This window comes from Oncorhynchus keta, chromosome 15, assembly GCF_023373465.1.
Source record: "Oncorhynchus keta strain PuntledgeMale-10-30-2019 chromosome 15, Oket_V2, whole genome shotgun sequence".
Lineage (NCBI taxonomy): Eukaryota > Metazoa > Chordata > Actinopteri > Salmoniformes > Salmonidae > Oncorhynchus > Oncorhynchus keta.
The window spans coordinates 12,757,742-12,780,367 of record NC_068435.1 but is presented as its reverse complement, the minus strand read 5'-3'; the positions used below and the strand labels follow the sequence as shown (position 1 = coordinate 12,780,367).

The following is a 22,626-nucleotide window of genomic DNA, read 5'->3' as shown; positions in this document are numbered from 1 at the left end:
GGATCTTAATTTGCAGAGAATTTTCCTGCACTACAGGAAATGCAAACGTGTAGTGTATTTGAGTTTTCAAAATGCTCCTAAAGTTTGTAATTACCATTTAGAAATTTCAGACTTGATTTATCCTAATATAAAATGTATCAACCCCTACATAAATGTCCATTCATTATAATCCACAAAATAATTCACATTTCCTGTTGCTGCAGAATTATTTTCCTGCTGTAGCAATCTGACTCAAATTAAGATCCTACATCTGTACATAACAATGCATTACGAGGAAGTTCTAGTTTTTGAATGGAATCACATTCTTGTCTTTAGAAGGTGTAATCATTGGATATCAGCTGACGTGTTCATCATTGATCAAACTGATCTCGAAGCGACAACACAACGCGTCATTAATATAAAAACTGAGGAAACAGGAGTTGTTGTGTTTATGTCACCATTTTATTTGTGACTTAGATCAATCCAAATGTGTTTTTGTGTGTGTGTGTGACTTCATAAGAAAGATACATTGGAGAAAGATAGAATATAAGTGGATGGACATGCTTTAAAGTTGAAGATGGGGGAATTCAAATCTCCATAGCATAGGGCAATGCATGGTCCAGTGTCGGTTTTAGACCACCATAACAAACTCCAGCACATCCAAGGAATCGTTAAGCACTTTAAAATACATTCTCTGTAAGAAATGTGCTACATAAAATTGATTAATTGATTGTTTAGAGAATAAGTGTGTATCTGCATGTTCCCTTTAGGATTGCAAGTGCTTTGAGTTGTCTAACTTTGTATGCGAGACAAAATGTAGAGTTCAGGGGGTCCTAATCTACAAAGCATTTGCACCTGTTTTTGTATTGTTTTTGTGAGACATAAAACGTGTGGATATGGGCAGAAACATTGCTAGAAGTTTCGGAAAGATTAAAACTGTACAATGAAGTAACAAGTAGACTAGACTGCTGTTAGTAGACTACTGCTATGTTATTAGCTGTTCAATAGGAAGAATGTAATCTATGAGTTACTTGGGTTTGTGGCCTTTACCCAAGATGTTATCTCATGCTATTCCATCATCAGGTTGAGGATCCTGTTCAATCAGGTCAAGAATGTTATTTAAATAGACTCTTTGAGGAGTTAAAAATACACCTCAGTGGATGAAGGTGTGGTGAGGAATGACTGGAATGTTCTCTGACAGGTGGTAGTCTGCATATAGGATCTGTGTTGTAGCCAACCAACAGGAAGTGTATTCAGCCCAGGAATAGTCTAACACCAGGACCCATATTCACAAAGAGTCTCAGAGTAGGAGAGCTGATTTATTTTATTTTAAAGTTGAAGCTTTATTTAACTAGGCAAGTCAGTTAATTAAGAACAAATTCTTGTTTACAATGACGGCCTAGGAACAGTGGGTTAACTGCCTTGACCAGAGGCAGAACGACAGATTTTTACCTTGCCGGTTCATGGATTCAATCCAGCAACCTTTTCGATTACTGCCCCAAACGCTCTAACCACTAAGTTACCTACGACCCTGTGATCTAGGATCAGGTCTTCTCTTTTATTCATTATGATTTAAAAGGCAAAACCGATCCTACTTCAACACTACTCTGAGACGCTTTGTGAATACAGGCCCAAACATAGATATACTTAATTTGTGGTCATGTTCTGAAGGGCCTAACCTTTCTTTGTTACCACAAACTGTCACGCCCTGGCCATAGAGAGGCTTTTTATTCTCTATTTTGGTTAGGCCAGGGTGTGACTAGGGTGGGCATTCTATGTTCATTTTCTGTTTTTGATTTCAGTGTTTGGCCGGGTGTGGTTCTCAATCAGGGACAGCTGTCTATCGTTGTCTCTGATTGAGAACCATACTTAGGTAGCTCTTGCCCACATGGGTTTTGTGTGTAGTTATTTTCTGTTTAGTGTGTTCTGTCCACAACTCCTCCCTCATAGGTGACGCATTACAATGATTCATTGCTGTTTCCTGCCTGTAGCTCACTAGTCCCTATGAGGTGCTTAGTGATACAGGTTATGTGCTCTATAGGCAATTGGTTCCTGGAAATTAGATTAAATTAAGAATAGCCTCTGTCTGTTACCACAGAAGGGGTGATTTTTTTTTCTTCCCAGAGCTTCTTCCAGCTGGATTGTAATGGTGCTTTGGCACTGGTACCTGTGGCGGGTGTGATAACCTTCATTATAGCGTTTTTTTTTTCTCCCCCTGGGTCTATTTTTTAATGTGTGTGGTTCAGTGCCGGGTGCAAGCTGGTTACCAGTGTGCATCTTACCGCCTGTTGTGACAGAAGTGGCACTGCCAATCGGGGTACCATTTGTTACAGGAGCCCCCAAACCCAGAGTAGAATGAGCTATCATGCAAACCTTAGCACATAAACAGTTGTGTCGAAACAAGGTGTCAACCCAAGCAATTTGATAAAATTGACATAATAAATGAAATGGCATTCATTTGAAATTGCATTGGTTTTCCATAAATGGCTACTGTGTTGGACCTGAAACCGTTCCTGAGAGTATTCCTTGGGCCAAATTATACCCAAGATGGTTTATCTTCATACATACTGTAGGCCTAAGGCAGTGTTTCCAACAGTCCTCCAGGACTGCCAACAGCACACAATTTTGTTGTAGCCCTGGACAAGAAAACCTGATTACACTTGTCAACTAACATCAACACTGTCCAGGGCTACAACAAAATTGTGTGCTGTTGGCAGTCCTGGAGGACTGTTGGAAACACTGCCTTAGGCCTACAGTATGTATGAAGATAAACCGTCTTGGGTATAATTTAAAAGAAGGGAAGTGTGGTTTAGATGCACAATGTGTGTCTCTCTCCAGAATGCACTCTCTCCTGCCAATTTGTGTGTATTTATTTCATAACTTCATTGTGTAAATTGTTTGCCCTCTGATAGTTAACTTCTATCAATTCCCCATTACATACAATATATCACCAGTAGTACATTTACCATTACTCCCAATAATTTGTTTAGTTACGGTAATTTCTGATAATGCATTCAATATATTGTTATTACAGTCATTACAGAGTGAACACGTTGTTTTCAGAGCTCACAACCTTTGATACACTTGTGGGAAACAAGTAATACGTTTCTGTGCCTGATAAGCAGGATTTTCAACTTGCAGATTTTTGTCAATGATATGTCTGTGCTATGTCTCTCTCCGTCAGAACACAGCGCAAAAAAAACTTCCACACATCCTGTTCTTCTGACGAGATAGAAAGTCTGCTAACCCGACCGTTCTGAGGCTTCTGACTGTCACATGACCCAGTTAAATGAGTAGAGACTGGTTACTAATACACAGTGTTGTCTAAACAAGGAAATTATGACGATTTGTCATGATGTATTTTTCATTTTTTGTCTCACTACCTCAATCAACAACCAAACACATCTGAAACAGAGAACTGGTACAGGAAGCGACAAACTGCCACATAAAGTTAGATTCTCTCCCGCCAAAACCTTCTCATGGTAACACTTGACCTAAACTAAAGCATCCTGGTGTAATGCTTTATAAGTTGTTATTAGCATGTAGGAGCCTTTATGATGTCTTATAAAAAAGGCTTGGAATATGTTCTATCTTTCTATGCATTAACTGTTAAACTATCTGGCTGTTATTTGGTTCAGATGCATAATGCATAATTTACACAAATGCTTGAAGTAAAAAGTGACCTTTTCAGTAAAATGTGTGAAGCTTCTTCAACAAAACTGGTCTTTAATAAACCTTAGAATGTTCTAAGTAAATTATCAGTGTTTTGAAGGATTGAAGCAGTAATTGTTGTGTATGTATGTGTTTTTATTGAAATTATATTCAGTAAGATCCTAATTTAGCAAACAAATACATTCATTACGTTGGAAATCTTTTTGTTTTTACATATATACAGTGCAACAAGAACATGTTTACATTGTCATTCCTTCACATATTAATTCTCCAACATGTTATAATGTTTTTCAGCTTACATGCCTCATGGCGTGGTGTCAGAGTAAAAACATATCCTATTCTAAAACTATTGGTTTTAAAAGACACACTTAGTAGATAATCCTATCTAATATCTCATCAAATAACTCCACTGATCAACTGCAGATACCTGCTCATGCAGTTGCTGCTCTGGCTGTTAACATGCTACATAATATGCATCCTTGAAAACATCCCCCAAGACACAGAAAGTCCCTAACTATCACATACTCTGCAAGGTAATCCCCCAGCACCCCATCTCTGTCATAGAAATACAATCTATTTCTTTGTTCTATGTAATCCTTTTCTATGTATCATATGTTTATTTTACATTTTTATTAATTTAGCTGACTCTCTTATCCAGAGCGACTCACAGGAGCAATTAGGGTTAAGCACCTTGCTTAAGGGCACATCACCTAGTCAACTCAGGGATTCAAACCAGTGACTTTTCAGTTACTGGCGCAATGCTCTTAACCACTAGCTGCTGCTGCCCCTGTTGTGTTTATCTTTCAAGTGGAAGCACATAGACTACTAGACACAAATGTCAACAAGGATTCAAAGTCGCTTCTGTACGTTCTGTTTCCCTTTGGCCTCTTATCTCTGTACCCAGTAGAATTCACATTTGGAAACATCTTCTTAGGAATCCCATTTGAAACCCTTCTTGGCTGTCTAACATTGCAGTCCATTGTTGGAAGCCTCGGTCCAGTTTCTACCGTTGGTATTCATTTACACCTTAATGTAGTCTGATGCAGAGTCCAGTAAGGTCCTGTAGATGTTGGATCTGAGGAACCTGGGGTAGGAGTCTTTCTCCATCAATCTGTACACAATCCTTTGGGCCTCGTCGAAGCAAACTGTGGTGGGCGTCTTCACATTCCGCCTGATGAGATCTCTGGTCTGGTGGTCAATGTTGATCTGGCGAGAGAGAGAGTAAACTGATGAGACTTGGTGGATACAAGCAGATGTGTCCATATATAGTAAATAGTAAATATAGTATAGTAAATACATACATACATGATCAAAGATCTACATGCTTTTCGTAAAGTATTATAAACTGGGTGGTTTGAGCCCTGAATGCTGATTGGCTGAAAGCCATGATATATCAGACCTTATACCACAGGTATGACAAAATATTTATTTTTACTGTTCTAATTAAGTTTGTTACCAGTTTATAATAGCAATAAGGCACCTTGGGGGTTTGTGGTATATGGCCAATATACCACGGTTAAGGGCAGTAATCCAGGCACTCCACGTTGAATCGTGTGTAAAAACAGCCCTCTGACTACAACATACCTCTTTTGGAGCCTCGGCTTCAATATATGTCTTGTAGATTTTCTTGGCCCTGGAGGACAGCCTGAAGGACGACTTGATCTTCTTGTAGTCTTGACAGATCAGCCAGAACTCAATGTTCTCGTCACTGAACTCCGACTTCAGGAAGGCTTGAAATGTTGTCATGCCATCTAAAGAGGGGAGGGGGCACACACACACACACACACACACACACACACACACACACACACACACACACACACACACACACACACACACACACACACACACACACACACACACACACACACACACACACACACACACACACACACACACACACACACACACACACACACACAGACAGACTTAGCTAGGCTGAACAACCTGCAAACCTATGAAAATGGACATATGACGATTATATCATCAACCTCCTGTTGTATGTTTAAATGTTGTTTTGAAGTACATGAAATGCTTACATTTCGATGCGAGAAGTCTCTCCAAAGACTGGGACCACAGGATCATTTCCTCAGGGCTAAGTCTGTAAATGTGGAGGACATTTAGTTTCAGATCAAAACCCTGGATGGAGATGTGGATCCTGGATGTGTCCTGACAGATTCTACCTTATTTACCGTTCAGTGTTGGGGGATTGGGAAGGTCTGCGCTGTAGTCTGGATTTCAAGTCGCTTCCTCTGAAACATGAAGTAAATAGGTGAATACACTGTGAAACACAAGAATACACACAAAAAAGTCCACATGCACAATAAACCCAAAAGATATCTGGTTCCTAAGTGCAAAGGAAACCAGCAACATCATTCAATGTGTTTTTTTTTTTACAACAATTAAATGTGCACAAGTGCCGAAGGACCAATAAACCAACTTTGAATGTAAAATGTATCAACAATACTGCAAAAACTCACCTCGTCTGATTTCTCCTCTTGTCGTCCATGTCCATGCTGTGTGAATGCAGTTCCCTTGATGGTGACGTGACGGAGATAGGCATGTTTGGGGGAACAATAGTTGGGTTCTGTGTATGTAGCACTCAGTGTTGTGGTTCTCTGTTAGTTGTCAAAGTGTATCTATTTTGACAGTCTCATCAACACCCCTCTTTATACAGAATATGGCTGCTGTGAGCGTCATGCGTTTCGTTCGTTACAAACCGCAAAAATAGAGGAAGTAAGGTATGACGCTCGTCTGTTCAGACCAGCTCAATGCAGTTGCTTGTCTGCACGTTCAGAAACCTGCACAGGTCATTGCCTGTCGAGAGTAAGGCCAGGAGATGCAAATATGACAGTGGAAATTTAAACAACAGATAAGCAGATATTTACCTGTACTCTGCTCGTTGGCATAGGTAAAAAAAAAATCAAATTGTTAAAGTTTTCAAACATTTGTCAGGTGGAAGTTGTACTTTCATAAGAAGGCCTTTTGATTTCAGGTCCCATGATTCTGGAACTTCTGTTTCCACCATTCTACATGTGACTCTATATCTTTTTTTATTTTTAAATACAGTTTACCCTCTGTTAGTTAACACATTTACAAGCATTTTTGGGGTGTGCGTCAATGCCTGCTTTTTTTTTTTACTAGACTTTCTACCAACATAAACTTTTGCCTTTTGAAGAGTATAACCTTTTGTATGAGACAGTACAGTACAATATGTTGGTGTAGGTGTCAGTAGAGTTGGTATCATGACACCTGGATGGATTATTTCCTCATTAATCATCTCATCTGGAGTTTTTGGCAGACGTTATTGGTCTTTTGTAGCTCAGATGGTAGAGCTTGGCGCTTGCAACGGCAGGATAAGTGGGTTAGATTCCCGGGACCACCCATATGTAAAATGTATGCATGCATGACTGTAAGCATCTGCTAAATGGCATATATTACAAATGGAATAGGGTACAAGCAGTAGGGAAAATATAGTACCTCAAATATTTGCCTGGATTCATCACTGAAAACCCCCACTGCCCATCTTTTAGTCTGCCAGTAGTGGCCTCCGACATTTCCTTTTCTGTCACAGAGAACCAATCATATACCGTATGTCATATACACAGATACATTGGGGCCGGATCACAATAGTAATTAATTTTTTTTTTTTTTAAGTTAGTCTTGACTATAGGTTTAGACATCATGCTGTCAAAGACACTTAAAGTGGTTCTCCAGAGCTTTAAAACATATTTTAGCCAGTAGTTTTGAAAGGGGTCCCCGAAAGTTGTGAACAATTGTGTACTACATCATCCATTTCCTATGACATGTTACGTCCTGTAAATTTGTACGATATGTTCCACATTTGTAAGTGCTTTAATATCCCAGACTGCATCTTCAAGTTAAAAAGAAAGGCAGATCTTTAGCATATGACAACTGAGCTGACAAAACCAGTAGTCAGAGTGGCTTTTACATCAGTGATGCTAACAGTTAGTGCCACTGGGAAGAATCAGTCAGGATAACAGTAAGATGGTCACATGGTAGCAGAGAACATAATGCTTCACATACAGTCCTCAGGAATACGTGACCGTTTCATGCTGTGTCCTGTTCTGTATGATGTGTCATGTAAAGATTGTAGATCAACATAAAACAAATGATATTCAAATAGTATATTGACCACAGCAATGCAGGTTCAATTCAGCAGTTTTTCTCATCACTTTAAAGCATTCCTGTCAGCTTTGTATCCGTTAATCTCTCTCTCCCATTCTCTCTCTCTCTCTCTCTGTGTGCATCTGAGTGTTTGTGTGCACGCCTTGTAGATTTGTACTGTACAGTAGGTCTACCACCATTAGAGGTAAATAAGAGCAGAGAAAACCCAGAGGAAGTTGTGGTGTTCACAACTTAACCCCACCCCTGCCATGTAGTTTACATAGCACCTCTGAAAATAACCTGAACATTCAAAAACCAAACAGAACAAAACGTCCCACTTTCGTTTGGCAGATCACATGTGACTGACCAAACCACCTACTTCCTCTGTCCTACGCAGCCAACTGAAATGTGTAATGTCATATGAGGACCTGAAAATAAATAAATTAAATATCCCATAAATTAAATATATGGGAGGCAGTGTATTCGACATGAGCTAAAGTCAGTCCACTGACATAGGATTGTTCTAAGTTCCAATGACATAGGATTGTTCTAAGTTCCACTGACATAGGATTGTTCTATGTTCCACTGACATAGGATTGTTCTATGTTCCACTGACATAGGATTGTTCTATGTTCCAATGACATAGGATTGTTCTAAGTTCCACTGACATAGGATTGTTCTATGTTCCACTGACATAGGATTGTTCTATGTTCCAATGACATAGGATTGTTCTATGTTCCACTGACATAGGATGGTTCTAAGTTCCAATGACATAGGATTGTTCTATGTTCCACTGACATAGGATTGTTCTATGTTCCACTGACATAGGATTGTTCTATGTTCCACTGACATAGGATTGTTCTATGTTCCACTGACATAGGATTGTTCTATGTTCCACTGACATAGGATGGTTCTAAGTTCCACTGACATAGGATGGTTCTAAGTTCCACTGACATAGAATTGTTCTATGTTCCACTGACATAGGATTGTTCTATGTTCCACTGACATAGGATTGTTCTATGTTCCAATGACATAGGATTGTTCTATGTTCCACTGACATAGGATTGTTCTAAGTTCCACTGACATAGGATGGTTCTAAGTTCCAATGACATAGGATTGTTCCATGTTCCACTGACATAGGATGGTTCTAAGTTCCAATGTCATAGGATTGTTCTATGTTCCACTGACATAGGATGGTTCTAAGTTCCAATGACATAGGATTGTTCTATGTTCCACTGACATAGGATGGTTCTAAGTTCCACTGACATAGGATTGTTCTATGTTCCAATGACATAGGATTGTTCTATGTTCCACTGACATAGGATGGTTCTAAGTTCCACTGACATAGGATGGTTCTAAGTTCCACTGACATAGGATTGTTCTATGTTCCACTGACATAGGATTGTTCTATGTTCCACTGACATAGGATTGTTCTATGTTCCAATGACATAGGATTGTTCTAAGTTCCACTGACATAGGATTGTTCTATGTTCCACTGACATAGGATTGTTCTATGTTCCACTGACATAGGATTGTTCTATGTTCCACTGACATAGGATTGTTCTATGTTCCACTGACATAGGATGGTTCTAAGTTCCACTGACATAGGATGGTTCTAAGTTCCACTGACATAGGATTGTTCTATGTTCCACTGACATAGGATTGTTCTATGTTCCACTGACATAGGATTGTTCTATGTTCCACTGACATAGGATTGTTCTATGTTCCAATGACATAGGATTGTTCTATGTTCCACTGACATAGGATTGTTCTATGTTCCACTGACATAGGATTGTTCTATGTTCCACTGACATAGGATTGTTCTATGTTCCACTGACATAGGATTGTTCTATGTTCCACTGACATAGGATTGTTCTATGTTCCACTGACATAGGATTGGCATATTGACACATTAGGTACTGTGCGTTATTTTGAAACCTAACGGACTACTGAATGCACTGTGATAGTATTGTATACCTCCTAACATACCTGCTAACTGCAGCCCACACAGAGCATTCAGATTGGATTATTTACAATTTTGTACATGATAACATATTTTATATATTTTTTTACATTTAAACGTAACCTTTTATTTTAACTAGACAAGTCAGTTAAGAACAAATTCTTATTTACAACAACGGCCTACCCCGGCCAAACCCTAACCCAGACAAGGCTGGGCCAATTGTGCGCCGCCCTATGGGATACAGACCCCCCATATTATATATAACTAGAAAAAGGACATTTCATGAAGAAAATGTGTGTGCTATTTTCAGCTATTTTTAGAGGCCAGTATAGAATTCAAGCCCAACAGACATTGGAGACTTTAAACTTTCTATGAAACCACTTGTATTCTGGGAAACATGTACTGTATACCTAGGCTCACTTTGCATGCCCTCACCATGGTTACGTAAAGTATGCAAAGGGCCTCTATCAGGCCATCGCACAGCAATGCACCTTTGACCCCAGTACGCACATTAAACTCACTTTTCAGAGCATCTAAACACTGTGGTTTAAAGCTTTATTTGATCAGTCTTGAAAATCTTGAAAATCTCGTTGTACTGTCCTTCAATGATGAGAAAGTTCCTCCAAAAATGTCCACACGTTGTCTGTAACATAATATGGTGGTGGTTCATAACGGTCGATCTGAAACTTGTGCAGCGTCTGTTTTCTGTGCTAAATGTACACACCATTCACTGTAGGAGGAAGTTTCTCCTCATCTTCTGGTGCAGGGCCAGTTTCATTTGATTAAGTTAACGCCTCCATACTACAATAACGTAAGTTCATTTGAGAGCTTTGCTGCCATCTGGAGTTGGAAACCTCCACGCACTTCAGGGACCATATCCCTCCAAAACCCTTCTAACCATTAAAAAAATATGTAATTGTAATTTTAATTGAACCTTTATTTAACTAGGCAAGTCAGTTAAGAACAAAATCTTATTTATAATTACAGCCTACACCGGCCAAACCCGGATGACACGGGGCCAATTGTGCGCCGCCCTATGGGACTCCCATCACGGCCAGTTGTGATACAGCCCTATGGGACTCCCATCACGGCCGGCTGTGATACAGCCCTATGGGACTCCCATCACGGCCGGTTGTGATACAGCCCTATGGGACTCCCATCACGGCCAGTTGTGATACAGCCCTATGGGACTCCCATCACGGCCGGTTGTGATACAGCCCTATGGGACTCCCATCACGGCCAGTTGTGATACAGCCCTATGGGACTCCCATCACGGCCGGCTGTGATACAGCCCTATGGGACTCCCATCACGGCCGGTTGTGATACAGCCCTATGGGACTCCCATCACGGCCGGCTGTGATACAGCCCTATGGGACTCCCATCACGGCCGGTTGTGATACAGCCCTATGGGACTCCCATCACGGCCGGTTGTGATACAGCCCTATGGGACTCCCATCACGGCCGGTTGTGATACAGCCCTATGGGACTCCCATCACGGCCGGTTGTGATACAGCCTGGATTCTTGAAGTGTGTCAACTTGCTCACGCCCCCCTTATGGATTTTGAAGTATTGGATTGATGCCAGCTCGGGCAAGAGGGAGTTTGCATCATATTTCTTATTTCCATTTATATTTATCCACAATGGGGAGTGAATGTGTGCTCTCTCCAGGGAGAAGGGAAGTTAATCGGACCACAAATCATGGTCAATCAAAACAATTGGGATGTTTTGCATCAAATTCAAAATGATAGCGATACATTGTGAAAGAAAAGTCCTTCTCTTTGTCTCCCTGGTTGACTGGGAACTTTAAAGGCCTGAATATCACTTTGTATTGCAGTAGTCAGTACACCTATTGCACCTATCTCTCCACACAGAAGGACAGGAGTTTGGAAACTCATTTGCATAGTTTATTTTATTTTGAATATGATGCTTGATTCATTCAGATAATTTTGAGACAGTTTCAATTTGAGACAGTATCTGATTACATAAAATTACAAAAGTGATAATACTATTGATACAAATTAAGAGCTTATTTTGTCATTTAATTTATGGTCAAAAGGGGTAACTTTTAGTCTCTAACAGCAACTTTAGTCTCTAACAGTGAAATACAACAACATTTCACACATTATAATATATACAGTAATTCCTCTTCTATTTTAAGTGAGAATGGAATCAACCCATGAAATGTAGTCACAAGTTTAAGAAAAGCTATCTCTGATATCAGCCTATAGCCGTGGTATATTGGCCATATACCACAAACCCCCAAGGTGCCTTATTGCTGTTATAAACTGGTTACCAACGTAATTATAGCAGTAAAAATAAATGTTTTGTCATACCCTTGGTATACGGTCTGATATACCACAGCTGTCAGACAATCAGCATTCAGGGCTGGAACCAACCAGTTTATACTTCATGTTTTAGAGTAGTGTTTCTCAACCTCTGGACCAGTTAGATGATTTTCTGGTTCGATGGTTAGCTGACAGCCATTTAGTCTGTTCTCAAGTGCTAGTTTTAATGGGGCAATCTGCAGTTGCGAAATCCATTTTTGGGGGTATAGATTAATGATATGTACCCATTGAGTCTTGACAAATATAACACACGAGTATAGTTCAACTGCCAAAATCCATCAGAACCCCAAATATTAGCTTATTTTACTCCAATGCTGTAAACGCTGTTACATTTCTTCAGGCCCATTCCTCAGCTTTTTACCAAAACAGAGGAGAGGTTTCCCACTTTGTTATTTCAATTAAGGATTGCCACACATTAAAGGGATAGTTCACTATTTTGCATCACTATGATACAATACATTTCCACTTGCATTGCTACATGTAGCCTTTTCCTGCAGTCAATGACCAAAAGCTCCGTCTTTGGCCTCATGGGTGGAATGTTATTCATATATTTAATAATTTCATCATTAATAAAGACGATTGGTAATCTGGTATTTCAGTTTTGTTATATTTCAGTCTTCTGTGATGCATATAAAGTGTAATATTGGGATGCAAACTCAAAACTGAATACATTTCAACTCTATATCTGACATGGTACATGTGTCTTCTTTTTTGTAAGCCCATAACCATGTGTGTGAGGTGTATACTTTTGTTTCAAAGTAGATTTGTTTAAGACCACCAAGAATCACTCCGTGTGACCCTGATTTAGCCCACTGCCGTAAAAGGTTAAAAGGTTCTAGCCAGGATATTCTGGACATCGCTAAACTACATCCCAGGTAACAAAACCCTAGGTCAATTGAAAATAAGATAACACCTCCAAAAAGTGAATTGCCCCTTTAATCTAAGTGGTCCTCCATGGATGGAGGGACTATATATATCTTGCCAATCTGTGGTACATAAAAGGTTGAGAAACACTTTTAGAGTGTTTGTCGTTTGAGAGAGTCACCTTGCTCCCCTCAGCATATCCTGGTAGACGTCTGACTTGAGGAATCGTGGGTAACAATCCCTGGCCATCAGACTGTAGATCAACTTCTGTGCCGTGTCGAAAGAGGTCAGGCTCGGCTGAGAGATGTTCTTGGTGATATTTTCTCTGGTCCCACAATCAATATTGATCTTTAAACAAGACATAATGTACAGTAATATGCATTTCTTTGGTCTTTCTTTTTTTATTATATTAATTTCTAGATTTATCTAGATCTTATGTCTACTGACTACACAGCTCACACCGATTAAATATATCTGTAATAAATCTCTGCATATTTGTAAGTCGCTCTGGATAAGAGCGTCTGCTAAATGACTTAAATGTAAATGTAAATGCATATACGCAATGACAAGCATTACCAGGTGCAGATCCAACCAGATCCTTTAAGGAATTTGTTAATTTTCAGAGAAGTTTGTTATATCAAATAGTGTTGAAATGTGGAGTTTTATACTGTTTTACCAAATTGTGATAACATATGTGTCAAGCATGTCAGAGTAGGAGTGCTGATCTAGGATCAGTTATCTCATGGCCCATTTCGTCTTATTCATTATGATTTAAAAGGATAAACTGATCCTCGTTCAGAATCAGCCCTGGGTAGGTTACTTTCTAAATGTAATCTGTTACAGTTACTCGTTACCTGTCCAAAATTGTAATCAGTAATGCCACTTTTGTATTACCCAAAACTCAGTAACGTAATCATATTATTTTCAGTTACTTTTGGATTACTTTCCCCTTAAGAGGCATTAGAGGAAGACATAAACGATCCATCAAAAGCATTTGGTGTGTCATCATAGTCATCTCTGACTTGTGGTCAGACTCGCTCAGGTGGAACAAACTTAAACTTGCATCTGTTTTCAACACTGAATTGAATGTCATTGAGAAAATGGAAATGTGTCATAATGTATATTTTTTCTTTGCAACATCCTTCCTGAATTTAAAAGTAATCCAAGAAGTAATCATCTAGTTTTCCAAAAGTATCTGTAATCTGATTACAATATTTTTGCAGGTCACATGACTGATTACAGTTACAGTTTCTTTGTAATCAGATTACATGTAACCAATTACATGTAATCAGTTCCTCCCCAATCCTGTTCAGCACCATGATACATAGTCCCAGATGGTTACTTACCTGTCTCGGTGCTTCACATTCTACAAACTCTGAGTAGATCCTGTTTGCAGATGAGATCATCTCTGGAAGAGACGTGATGTTCTTGTACTCCTCACAGGCCAGCCAAAACAGAATATTCTCCTCACTATACTCTGATTTAAGGAATTCTCGGAAAGCCGCCTGCCCGGCTGGAAATAGGGAGGAATATGAAAAGGAAAAATTTAAGATTTATTGGAAATAGGAATTTCTCATTGTTTGTCATTGTTATAAAGTATATGAACATGAGTTCTGATAAAGTCAGTAATACTAACTTGATACATTTTAGTTAAGGGCAGTAATACTAACTTGATACATATAGTTAGTTACTGGTAACAGACAATAATAATTTCCTATATCCGATATCCTCCGTAACTCGTTTAGCAGGCTTGGTGATGTCTTTCAGACAGGCAATATAGTAAAAAGATATAACTTCGTCCTCACGTTTACAACCCAGGAGTTTGTCCACAGACTCTCCCCAAGTCTCAGCCTCTTCAAGCGGGTCCTTGGGAAAGCAACAAAATCTACCCTTGAAAAGAGTGTTGAGATCCATCACTAGCGCTGTAATCAGTGGTTCTCAAAACACAATATCAAATCTACCTCACACCTGGAGAGAAAATAGATTCATATCGTTTTCATCAATTCGTTTTTTTTTTGTCCAGTCAACAGAGCATCAAAAATTCAAATGACCTGTTATCCAATACATTATATATTTATATCGACTTAAATCCCAAAATGGACATACGACACTTCACATTTCTGTAGCAAGTTGTAATTTGCGTTGAAAAATTTAGTTATTAATTTACAGAATCAGACATAAAGAAACTCACTTTATTGCCATGGCTGCGTTGTCTGTCTGGGAGAGAGAAAATAGTTCCTGCCAGTGTGAAGCTGAGATTGGGATTGTTTTGAGGTGAAGGAGTTAAGTTGCATGGACTGATCTAAACAAGGCTCCCTTGGAACACATGAAAATCAGTATGCAAAGGTGATGTTTGGAGAGAGGGTATATATATAAATATTTGGTGAGAGAGTATACACCTCTGATTCAAGGAGTGGCTTCTGTTATATCCTGTCCACCTCAATATCATTTATAGATATGAGGATGAAAGGCAGAGTACATAATCCTAATAATAATAATAATATGCCATTTAGCAGACGCTTTTATCCAAAGCGACTTACAGTCATGTGTGCATACATTCTACGTATGGGTGGTCCCGGGAATCGAACCCACTACCCTGGCGTTACAAGCGCCATGCTCTACCAACTGAGCTACAGAAGGACCCTAATGTCAAAAGAGAGTACAATGAACCGTTTCACCACATTATTTCTCAGTGGATAAATACTGCACAGTAAAACAACGTGCAAAATCTCTTTTAGATAGTCATCCATAGGCAGTTAAAACAAGATTCATAAAATAAACATACATGGCTATATATTATTACAGAAGAATAGCCAGTGCAGGGTTCCCCAATACATATATTTTATTTCTCCTTTATTGAACCTTTATTTCACCTTTATTTAACCAGGTAGGCTAGTTGAGAACAAGTTGTCATTTACAACTGCGACCTGTCTGATGAAGCCAGTCGACGGGAGCCTGGCTGTAAACGAATAGAGCATAAAGGGAAATGCCCTGCGACCTGTCTGATGAAGCCAGTCGACGGGAGCCTGGCTGTAAACGAATAGAGCATAAAGGGAAATGCCCTGCGACCTGTCTGATGAAGCCAGTCGACGGGAGCCTGGCTGTAAACGAATAGAGCATAAAGGGAAATGCCCTGCGTCCTGTCTGATGAAGCCAGTCGACGGGAGCCTGGCTGTAAACGAATAGAGCATAAAGGGAAATGCCCTGCGTCCTGTGTATTACACTGGATTTGCATATCCGTTGTGGACTATCACATTCATCTCAAGGACACATGGACAACAATATGGTATGCTATGCACTGGGCTGCACTCTGTGCATACTGCATAAGATATATGTCTGCCAAATCTAATTCTACAATACAACTAGGCTTCATTGGCTTTTGTGCGAATCAGAGCATGTACATTGGAGTTACTACATGATTTGTGTGCTTTTGAGTGGTGCTAAGTATTTAACATCTGGTGGAGATGCAGGGTCAAAGGTCATCAACAGTTGCAATCAGTGCAAGGTATACCCTTTCTGCCTATAGGAAACCCAACCCCATGTGTGTCAGACACGTGATGTATTGTCTAATGAAGATAAAAGATGGTGTGTCATGGTATATGAAGGCAAGTCTTCATGGTGTACGAGGACAGTGCTGCCTGTGTCGCTCACCTATCCTGACCCCCATATTGTCATCCAACCCAAGACCTAATGTGCTTCCAAAACAAAACCAGGAATGTAAATCTCACCAGGTGATGGAAAACACCACAACGATCCCGATTTGCATCCGTGTGGACAAACCAAGACAAGGACATTTGATTTTCAAAAGAGGTGCCTGTCTCGCACAGTGCTTAGAAGTGTTGTCATCGGTGCACTTCAGACTCTGAGACAAAGTTTATTGCTGATTTGGTTGTTATTTATTTAGGTGGGTAGATACTATGCCTCCTAACAATACATAGCTGGTTAATTCTGTGGTTGTTATTTATTTAGGTGGGTAGATACTATGCCTCCTAACAATACATAGCTGGTTAATTCTGTGGTTGTTATTTATTTAGGTGGGTAGATACTATGCCTCCTAACAATACATAGCTGGATGTTTCTCATTGAAGTCAAGCCAAAATAGTTGGCTTTGAAAGCATCCCACACAAAAACAGAAATAGCTTCCATGTAGATATGACATTGTGAAATGTTTATTACACCAATAATGTACAGGTGTTACACTTATACTAGTGTCTTCCTCTTCCAACACCATATCACCTAGCTGCCATACCTAGCACCAGGAGTTTTCCCTAGTAAGCAGATCACACGGTCAGGTAAAACTCCAGGCCCTAATCATGAATGATAACAAGGGCCAAGAGTTTTTGCCCAAGAAATACTCCTGTCCCACACTGTGGTTAGGGAGCCTTCTCTACTAAGCCACAGTGAGGCGCTGTGTGTCCTTGTCGGCCCCGAACCAAGTTTATTTTCCCAATGTGCTGCAACAATGCCTGCCTGCCCACCCGTCTGTGTGAAAGAAATATGAATGTCTATTTAAAAAAAAGTAGAGTAAAGTATTTTAATCCTACAGTGTCCGTCTTCATCCACTCCTGGCACCTCCTCCACTATAAGTCAGTCGTAGTGTCACAGTCCCGAGTGGCTCAGCAGTCTAAAGCACTGCATCTCAGTGCTGGAGGTGTCACTACAGTCCCTGGTTTGAATCCAGGCTGTATCACAACCGGCCGTGATTGGGAGTCCCATAGGGCGGCGCACAATTGGCCCAGCGTCGTCTGGGTTATGGTTTGGCCAGGGGTAGGCCGTCATTGTAAATAAGAATTTGTTCTTAACTGACTTACCTTGTTAAATGAAATAAAAATAGGTTAGAATCAGTGAGGGTTAAGGAAACCTAGGCCATGGTTAGCATTCATGTATCAAATCAATGTTACTTGGATCTAAATATTTTATCATGTTTTTTTTGTCTGAGGGGCATATGTATGCCTTAGGGATGTTACCTCGTTATTTCCTAAGGCAAGTCAAGTGTTGCGCTTATTGATTTCTCTATTCGGAGGATTCAACATTGTTGTGAACTGTCTAGGAATTTTAACTAATAGTAGTCGTTGATTTTTTAATGTCCAGGCAATGCAGTTTTTTAAACAGACTGACCAAACTTCGTTGGTGAAGATGCCATGGAGTCGGTCCTGGACGTCATTTAACTCCTACAGGAAGGAAAACAAGTTAATCACATGTTTTTTGCAGGACGTAACATATCATAGGGAATGGATAACATAGTGCACACATTTTACCAGAACCCTACGTAGTGCACACATTTAACCAGAACCCTACATAGTGCACACATTTTACCAGAACCCTACGTAGTGCACACTTTTAACCAGAACCCTACGTAGTGCACACATTTGACCAGAACCCTACGTTGAGCACACTTTTGACCAGAACCCTACGTTGAGCACACTTTTGACAAGAACCCTACGTAGTGCACACTTTTGACCAGAACCCCTCTGTAGTGCACACTTTTGACCAGAACCCTACATTGAGCACACTTTTGACAAGAACCCTCTGTAGTGCACACTTTTGACAAGAACCCTACGTAGTGCACACTTTTGACCAGAACCCTACGTAGTGCACACTTTTGACCAGAACCCTACGTAGTGCACACTTTTGACAAGAACCCTACGTAGTGCACACTTTTGACCAGAACCCTACGTAGTGCACACTTTTGACAAGAACCCTACGTAGTGCACACTTTTAACCAGAACCCTACGTAGTGCACACTTTTGACAAGAACCCTACGTAGTGCACACATTTTACCAGAACCCTACGTAGTGCACACTTTTGACAAGAACCCTACGTAGTGCACACTTTTGACAAGAACCCTACGTAGTGCACACTTTTAACCAGAACCCTACGTAGTGCACACTTTTGACAAGAACCCTACGTAGTGCACACTTTTAACCAGAACCCTACGTAGTGCACACTTTTGACAAGAACCCTACGTAGTGCACACTTTTAACCAGAACCCTACGTAGTGCACACTTTTGACAAGAACCCTACGTAGTGCACACTTTTAACCAGAACCCTACGTAGTGCACACATTTTACCAGAACCCTACGTAGTGCACACTTTTGACAAGAACCCTACGTAGTGCACACTTTTAACCAGAACCCTACGTAGTGCACACTTTTGACAAGAACCCTACGTAGTGCACACATTTTACCAGAACCCTACGTAGTGCACACTTTTGACAAGAACCCTACGTAGTGCACACTTTTAACCAGAACCCTACGTAGTGCACACTTTTGACCAGAACCCTACGTAGTGCACACTTTTGACCAGAACCCTACGTAGTGCACACATTTTACCAGAACCCTACGTAGTGCACACTTTTAACCAGAACCCTACGTAGTGCACACTTTTGACAAGAACCCTACGTAGTGCACACTTTTGACCAGAACCCCACGTAGTGCACACTTTTGACCAGAACCCCACGTAGTGCACACTTTTGACCAGAACCCTACGTAGTGCACACTTTTGACCAGAACCCTACGTAGTGCACACTTTTGACCAGAACCCTACGTAGTGCACACTTTTGACCAGAACCCTACGTATTGCACACTTTTGACCAGAACCCTACGTAGTGCACACTTTTGACCAGAACCCTACGTAGTGCACACTTTTGACCAGAACCCTACGTAGTGCACACTTTTACCAGAACCCTACGTAGTGCACACTTTTGACCAGAACCCCACGAAGTGCACACTTTTGACCAGAACCCTACGTAGTGCACACTTTTGACCAGAACCCTACGTAGTGCACACTTTTGACCAGAACCCTACGTAGTGCACACTTTTGACCAGAACCCTACGTAGTGCACACTTTTGACCAGAACCCTACGTAGTGCACACTTTTGACCAGAACCCTACGTAGTGCACACATTTTACCAGAACCCTACGTAGTGCACACTTTTAACCAGAACCCTACGTAGTGCACACTTTTGACAAGAACCCTACGTAGTGCACACTTTTGACCAGAACCCCACGTAGTGCACACTTTTGACCAGAACCCCACGTAGTGCACACTTTTGACCAGAACCCTACGTAGTGCACACTTTTGACCAGAACCCTACGTAGTGCACACTTTTGACCAGAACCCTACGTAGTGCACACTTTTGACCAGAACCCTACGTATTGCACACTTTTGACCAGAACCCTACGTAGTGCACACTTTTGACCAGAACCCTACGTAGTGCACACTTTTGACCAGAACCCTACGTAGTGCACACTTTTTACCAGAACCCTACGTAGTGCACACTTTTGACCAGAACCCTACGTAGTGCACACTTTTGACCAGAACCCTACGTAGTGCACACTTTTGACCAGAACCCTACGTAGTGCACACTTCTGACCAGAACCCTACGTAGTGCACACTTTTGACCAGAACCCTACGTAGTGCACACTTTTGACCAGAACCCCACGTAGTGCACACTTTTGACCAGAACCCCACGTAGTGCACACTTTTGACCAGAACCCTACATAGTTTGACCAGAACCCTACGTAGTGCACACTTTTGACCAGAACCCTACGTAGTGCACACTTTTGACCAGAACCCTACGTAGTGCACACTTTTTTGACACTTTTGACCAGAACCCTACGTAGTGCACACTTTTACCAGAACCCTACGTAGTGCACACTTTTGACCAGAACCCTACGTAGTGCACACTTTTGACCAGAACCCTACGTAGTGCACACTTTGACCAGAACCAGAACCCTACGTAGTGCACACTTTTGACCAGAACCCTACGTAGTGCACACTTTTGACCAGAACCCTACGTAGTGCACACTTTTGACCAGAACCCTACGTAGTGCACACTTTTGACCAGAACCCTACATAGTGCACACCTGACCAGAACCCTACGTAGTGCACACTTTTGACCAGAACCCTACGTAGTGCACACTTTTGACCAGAACCCTACGTAGTGCACACTTTTGACCAGAACCCCACGTAGTGCACACTTTTGACCAGAACCCCACGTAGTGCACACTTTTGACCAGAACCCTACGTAGTGCACACTTTTGACCAGAACCCTACGTAGTGCACACTTTTGACCAGAACCCTACGTAGTGCACACTTTTGACCAGAACCCTACGTAGTGCACACTTTTGACCAGAACCCTACGTAGTGCACACTTTTGACCAGAACCCTACGTAGTGCACACTTTTGACCAGAACCCTACGTAGTGCACACTTTTGACCAGAACCCTACGTAGTGCACACTTTTGACCAGAACCCTACGTAGTGCACACTTTTGACCAGAACCCTACGTATTGCACACTTTTGACCAGAACCCTACGTAGTGCACACTTTTGACCAGAACCCTACGTAGTGCACACTTTTGACCAGAACCCCTACGTACTTTTGACCAGAACCCTACGTAGTGCACACTTTTACCAGAACCCTACGTAGTGCACACTTTTGACCAGAACCCTACGTAGTGCACACTTTTGACCAGAACCCTACGTAGTGCACACTTTTGACCAGAACCCTACGTAGTGCACACTTTTTTTGACCAGAACCCTACGTAGTGCACACTTTTGACCAGAACCCTACATAGTGCACACTTTGACCAGAACCCTACGTAGTGCACACTTTTGACCAGAACCCTACGTAGTGCACACTTTTGACCAGAACCCTACGTAGTGCACACTTTTGACAAGAATCCTACGTAGTGCACACTTTTGACCAGAACCCCACGTAGTGACAAGAACACGTAGTTTGACCAGAACCCCACGTAGTGTACACTTTTGACCAGAACCCTACGTAGTGCACACTTTTGACCAGAACCTACGTAGTGCACACTTTGACCAGAACCCTACGTAGTGCACACTTTTGACCAGAACCCTACGTAGTGCACACTTTTGACCAGAACCCTACGTAGTGCACACTTTTGACCAGAACCCCACGTAGTGCACACTTTTGACCAGAACCCTACGTAGTGCACACTTTTGACCAGAACCCTACGTAGTGCACACTTTTGACCAGAACCCTACGTAGTGCACACTTTTGACCAGAACCCTACGTATTGCACACTTTTGACCAGAACCCTACGTAGTGCACACTTTTGACCAGAACCCTACGTAGTGCACACTTTTGACCAGAACCCTACGTAGTGCACACTTTTGACCAGAACCCTACGTAGTGCACACTTTTGACCAGAACCCTACGTAGTGCACACTTTTACCAGAACCCTACGTAGTGCACACTTTTTACCAGAACCCTACGTAGTGCACACTTCTGACCAGAACCCTACGTAGTGCACACTTTTGACCAGAACCCTACGTAGTGCACACTTTTGACCAGAACCCTACGTAGTGCACACTTTTTACCAGAACCCTACGTAGTGCACACTTTTGACCAGAACCCTACATAGTGCACACTTCTGACCAGAACCCTACGTAGTGCACACTTTTGACCAGAACCCTACGTAGTGCACACTTTTGACCAGAACCCTACGTAGTGCACACTTTTGACAAGAATCCTACGTAGTGCACACTTTTGACCAGAACCCCACGTAGTGCACACTTTTGACCAGAACCCCACGTAGTGTACACTTTTGACCAGAACCCTACATAGTGCACACTTTTGACCAGAACCTTACGTAGTGCACACTTCTGACCAGAACCCTACGTAGTGCACACTTTTGACCAGA

General features: G+C 41.3%; 2 protein-coding genes across 3 annotated transcripts; both read right to left on the bottom strand.

Annotated features, from left to right (window-relative positions):
* Positions 1 to 3,765: 3,765 nt before the first annotated feature.
* LOC118372165 (regulator of G-protein signaling 21-like) lies at positions 3,766 to 6,308 on the bottom strand. The gene is made up of 5 exons (XM_035757961.2): positions 6,132 to 6,308; positions 5,844 to 5,903; positions 5,691 to 5,752; positions 5,236 to 5,402; positions 3,766 to 4,857 (listed from the first exon to the last, which is right to left on the bottom strand). The coding sequence occupies exons 1-5, from the start codon at positions 6,212 to 6,214 to the stop codon at positions 4,672 to 4,674; spliced, it is 558 nt and encodes a 185-aa protein (XP_035613854.1). The 5' UTR covers positions 6,215 to 6,308; the 3' UTR covers positions 3,766 to 4,671.
* Positions 6,309 to 11,632: 5,324 nt separating this feature from the next.
* LOC118372166 (regulator of G-protein signaling 21-like) lies at positions 11,633 to 15,262 on the bottom strand. 2 transcript variants are annotated; one of them, XM_035757962.2, is made up of 4 exons: positions 15,143 to 15,262; positions 14,757 to 14,919; positions 14,298 to 14,464; positions 11,633 to 13,299 (listed from the first exon to the last, which is right to left on the bottom strand). In XM_035757962.2, exons 2-4 carry the CDS (start codon positions 14,863 to 14,865, stop codon positions 13,129 to 13,131), a joined length of 447 nt encoding a protein of 148 aa, XP_035613855.1. In that variant the 5' UTR covers positions 14,866 to 14,919; positions 15,143 to 15,262; the 3' UTR covers positions 11,633 to 13,128. The 2 variants fall into 2 exon arrangements, with proteins under 2 accessions (XP_035613855.1, XP_035613856.1); XM_035757963.2 differs by having other exon boundaries at positions 14,757 to 14,836.
* Between the last annotated feature and the right edge of the window lie 7,364 nt (positions 15,263 to 22,626).